Source organism: Sinocyclocheilus rhinocerous, unplaced genomic scaffold, assembly GCF_001515625.1.
Source record: "Sinocyclocheilus rhinocerous isolate Xijiao unplaced genomic scaffold, SAMN03320098_v1.1 scaffold1069, whole genome shotgun sequence".
NCBI lineage: Eukaryota > Metazoa > Chordata > Actinopteri > Cypriniformes > Cyprinidae > Sinocyclocheilus > Sinocyclocheilus rhinocerous.
Window position 1 is genome coordinate 2,453,869 of NW_015635541.1, and position 5,611 is coordinate 2,459,479.

At 36.6% G+C, this 5,611-nt stretch overlaps 1 protein-coding gene across 1 annotated transcript in view; it reads left to right on the forward strand.

Moving 5' to 3' along the window:
- Positions 1–5,611, forward strand: part of LOC107747288 (neurogenic locus notch homolog protein 1-like) — a 150,291-nt gene that overhangs the window by 124,891 nt on the left and 19,789 nt on the right. The window contains 1 exon segment of the mRNA XM_016561757.1: positions 3–87. Within this exon segment, the coding sequence (XP_016417243.1) occupies positions 3–87 (85 nt within the window).

The window sequence follows — 5,611 nt, forward strand, 5'->3', positions numbered from 1 at the left end:
TGTCGTGGAGAACCATCAACCCCAACCCAGAGTTACAACCCACTTTAGCACTTGTGGAGAACTTGCAAAACACTGAGCTGCCGACAGGTTGGTACTAAAACCGCATATGCAATATTTTGTCGTTTTGTGATACCTTTGAATGTTTTTAGCAGCCTCATAAAATTACATAAATAATGTGTGTTACATAAATAATTTTTGGTTTTGAGTCTGAAATATCTTTGAATCACAGTCAATTCCTTATGAAGAGCATTCCTCTTTGTAAGGAAGCAAAATGTTTTTGCATTTTAACGTTATGGGTTATGACTTCCACAGTACTGGCTTTTAATATTATTGGCAAAAGAACTGGGTGAATGAAAGACATCATGAACAATTGAAAACAATCAATAAGCTTGTGTGGTTTGTTTAGATTGATCACCTTTATTATCTTCTTGTCTTTGGAAACCTAAGAGATTATTGACACTGCTTAAGAGATGTATCATAATTATCTATGAACCTCTTATCAATCATTCAGTAAAATATGGTGTATTTTTTAAATAGAAATGTATATTGTATGTTGAAACAAACTCAATTAGTTCACCCAAAAATGAAAATTCTGTCATCATTTACTCACCCTCATGTTGTTCCAAACCTGATGACTGACTTTCTTCTGCATAACACAAAAGAAGATATTTTGAGGAATCATGGTAACTAAATTGACTGATTTAATTTCAGTTGTATGGACATTTCTCAAAATCAAAATTTTTTGACTTTTCACGTACTGTTTCACAAACTTCTTTAATTAATTTTTTTTTTTTTTTATATTTAAATTCATAATATTTAACAACAATATCATAAAGTAATATTACTGAGTAGTTATCACCTTTAAATGGTACAGATATTATTTTAGCTGTCAGAACTAATTTGTGTTTAAAGCAAAAGTGGAAACTACATTATAATTATCTTTAATTAGATGCTTAGATGAGATTATATGTTTAGGTGTTTGAAACTTTATTTTTATTTCTCAGTTCTTGGGAAACTTCTCATGAAATGAGATGATCACGCTGCTTTTTCTCAGTTAGAGAGAGAGAGCCCTACTGAGCTTGTGCTGAGTTATTGTCATTACTCTTATTTGTGAATTTTCAATTGCCTTTGCTCTCCCCTATGGTATCAGTGACTACAATAACATACAGATACATTACCACAGGCAACATAATGCCAGACAAAAAGTCCTTGAAATGTGTATTCCCGAAAACATTTCCCAAATAACCTACATTTTGCTTTGCTCTGTTCCAAAATGAGCTGCGAGCCCCTAAAGGTTAGTAAGATAAACACTCACCATCTGTGGTATGTCTGATAATAAGAGCTTTTTCCACATTTGTTCCACTAATGTTCTCTGAAGAAGCAATAGTTTGAACAAACTCAATTAGTTTTCGCTGGGAAAATTACAGCTAATTAGGAACTATGCGCTATGGTTTATGATGTTTATTGAGTATGACACAAAACAGCCATTGGTAGCAATGAATGAATTGTAGAGAGCCAAAATGTCAGTGTGGAACATGAAGACTAAATTTCCACATCACTTAGGAAATTGAACCACCCTAGCCCAATTTCCTGACAATGGACTAATAAATGGATTCTTGATGCTAAATTTGTCAAATCACTGAAGGTAATTTGGTGAAGCAAAGTCTAAGCAAGTTATTTTAGAAGAAGAAAACCCATGAATGCGCTTAAATTTCCCTAAAGCATGACTTTTTCTGAATTGATTTGAAATGAACTGCTGGCCCGTAGCCATTCTCCAAGTATTTTTTCTAAATACAGCATTTCACAGCGTTAAAGAGTGAGAATGAGATGTCATTCTCTCGGTTACAGGCGAGTTTCTGTTGTACAGTTGATCTTTTGAACACTGCACTGCTAGAACAATATCTAAGATTGCCACTATACAAAGCGAATCACAAAAAAATCAATAGGCCAGTTACAGGGCCAAAATAAAGGTAAATGTGTTTCTGGCATATGTTGAGAGGGATTTTGACATTTAAGCTAGACTTTATGGTGGTCCTAGGGGGCACAACACAATGGAATTAAACCTCTCCACAGAATGAAAAATGTAGTAAACAGAGAAAATGCATTTGGATCTCTTGAGGGCGCAGAAATGTGTCTGGATATGACGGCGTGAATGTTTGCTCTAAGATACCATCAGCACTAATTTCTTCAGCCACTACTGAGAAAGACAAAGTGTGTGTAAGTCAGTGCCCTTTGGGAACAGTGCAGTTAATTTTCCAAACGTGCACTTTACAGAAATCAATGAATTTACAATGCAGAAGGCAAATGCTACAGACAGCTTTAAAGGTTTGCCTGGGCATCCATCTGCGTTCCCAGTGTACTCAGTGTATAATATATTTTAGAAACAAAAGACAAAGGAGTTCCTCTTTGATATCTTCAGATCAGTCAGTGACAGTCAGGTCATGCTGGTTTGGACGTGTAACTTCACATGCAACGATTGGACAAACAGTTGATGCAACACTTTGGTAAAGCAAAGAAACTGTGGCAAAATTTGGAGTTAATTTGTGTGTCCATCATATCTGGAAGAGAAAAAAAGAACTTGAAAGAACTCATTATGTTAGTATGAATAATACTGAAAAAGTGAGAGAAAAAAAATCATAAGTTGGCACACTTTTACTTCTCACTGCAAATGTGACATATGAGAGGAATGCTGTTTTTAGTCACGTTCATATATCAAATGAACTTCAGATGTGCCTGCTTTATATGATCTGTCATCGCATGTTGATGTCAGGCAGTCTGACAAGGTTCTGTGAATTCCTGCACATGTATATGTATGGGCCGATGAGTAACGTGGAACACAGACAGGGCATAAATCAGATGACAATAAAGGAAAATGATCATTAATTTATTTGCATAACTAGCATTGAATTATTCATCATGGTTTCAATCTGCTCAATCTGTATCTCATTAACATGAATTATGAGGCCTATAAATCTCAGTTTTATGTAATGTCTGTTTTAATATCTTTGGGACACTTTTTGCATGCATGTTTTTGTTGTATGTTTCTGTGTGAATTACAGTGAGCTTATAAAATGTTTATAATTGTTAGATATGTGTATGACAGAGAAATTATTACTATAATCTTGATTTATCAAGATTATCTCATTGGGAAATTCAGTTTTATTTTTTGTAGCAGTTTAAGTATTTTAATTATAGAAATCAGTTTAGAATAGTTAGATGTAACACTTTTACGCATTACCTTTTATCATATTAAGCCATATTATAATCAGTGATTTTTGTACATTCAATCCTTGTAAGTACTTTTTTTTGCCCATTTTATAGATTATTTTGAAAGTAAAAATATACCACTTAGGTATTAGTATGTACACTCCAGGTACGAACATTTGTACCTAAAGTGTGCATATTAGTACTTAAATGATAAATTACTGCCCTAGTGACAGGTTTTGTACCTTTTTTTCAGGTAGTGTGGGGTTTCTGGGTGGTTGCTTGCTAGACATTTTCTTACTATTTGTTATATTTAGGTCTTTTCTTCAATGTAAGTCTAAGTGTGTCCTTTTTTCATGTTTTATATTCTGTCAGGTAACAATCATGATCGCATAGAAAATCGCATTAATTAAAAGGCCTCACATTTTGAGGTATCATTTGTTATGCACAGGTGTTGCAGGCGAGTTATGTGCAAAATATACAGTAGCAAAAGTCTCTAATGATGTTTGGATACTAATTAAAGTTAAGTATAAAAGAAACAGCCGATTAAATTATAACATAGTGCATAAGTGCAAAGTTAGTCTTGCATTTGTTTATTTTTCGAGTGCTTTCCCTGCTTCTAAAGTTTTAATAGATGAGCTTACCATTCATTCATTAAACAGCAGTATTTTTGAATGGCCGAAAGGAAAACGCTGATCTTTTTCACACGCTCTCTCTTGTTCTTCCCTTTACAGAGATCTATATTTATACATCCCATAATAGTGTTCATCAGCACAACTGGCAGCGATCCAGCAGAGTCAGCATTTTGCAAACATGAGCAATAACTACATCCTCAAAGTGTTTGCGGGCTTATTTTATCCAATAAGAATTTCATGTTCGAGGTTTCCTGTAGTGTGTCTTTCATAGCTCCCTCTGTCGATAATAACCACTGAATGAGCTTGCAATCACCTGTCCCTATTGACCGGTTTTGAACGATTTGAATGTTAAAGAACCAGCGAAAGCAGACTGTGCCAAGCACGTGGAGAACTTAGTAGCTAAAATGCAGATTTCAAAAAGGGATCTGCAGTTTAGTGCTAATGAGGTGAGTGTTTGCCTCCTGGCAGCAATCACGGACTGCGTGGAAGCCTTATATCAGTCCAAACAAGCATCTCAAATTAATGAATGGCTCAGTCTCAGAGGGGTAATTTTCCATCATCAACGCTGGTAAACCTGCCTGGAATACCAGGGGAGGGAGAAGGTAGACGCTTCGTAGTCACCCCGCATTCATCCTCATTAATCGGAGATCACAGCCTCTCGTTTCCCGATAAGTCTCCATTCTTTCGGTCGCAGGTCTCACTGAGATATTTGTCCTATTATGGAGTGCAGGACTTAGCAGACGCATGGGGATTTTTCTACAAGCTACTTAATCGCCACAGTGCTCTAGAGACCTTCAGCGGCAGATCAAAAGATTTCTGCATTAAAAAGATTTAAAGTCGAGCAAATATTGATAAAGGCTTCATCTGCTGTAGGTCCATTAATCGTGACAGCAATCGCAAAAGCGTGCTCTGTTTTGTAGCCTAGCATGGGTCAATCACGGGGAGGGAGAAATACCGCAGGCAGGTCCACATTATTGAGCATTTCATTGCAAAATACCCCGAGGCGAGACCTTTCGTAGGAACTGTTTGAGAAGGGCATTAACTCCAGACCAACGCTAATGCTTAGGCCAAATTGCTCAAGTCAGAGCCGGTCTTTTAAGTTTGTCCGCATCAGTACCCTAAATGATCTCAAAGAGGGTGGAAATTTCTGAAAATGTCCCATAATTGCCGACTGATACGGATGACAGAGAGCAGGATATCATGGCTTAAAATGAGGCATGTAATAAGCTGGTATAATTTTTCTCAGACAGTCACTCACTCTCGCTCTCTTTGCGAGGGGAATTTATGTGCCTTTCTTGGCGAACCATGTGCTACTGCAAGTATCTTGTGGGTTACTGTTAATTTGTGCTAAAAACCCCTCATGGTACAGGGCTGAGGTTCCTCAAGCTGACAGAAAGAGGTTTACGCAGTAGAGAGATCTTAAACCTTCTCCAAGCAAACTGTTCTCATTTACCATATACTTGCTGGAGAGAAAAACAGCTTTTTTTAGCATTATCAGCTCTTGGGATACAAAATATGATCAATGGTAACTGGCATGTTCCTGTGCTTTTTAGCTTGCATCCTTTGAAATGTTAAACACATAATGCATTTAGATTTCATTATGAGATGAGAGATTTTCTGCCATGTCTAAACATGATAGATGCACTACAGTGGTAAGGACATTTTGAGGTGAACATCAGTGGCTTCACAGAATCCACTGACTGCAGAAAACATTAGACGAACGGCCCTTTCCTACCACTAATTGGAATAGACTTCCTCTGGAGATATTCTTC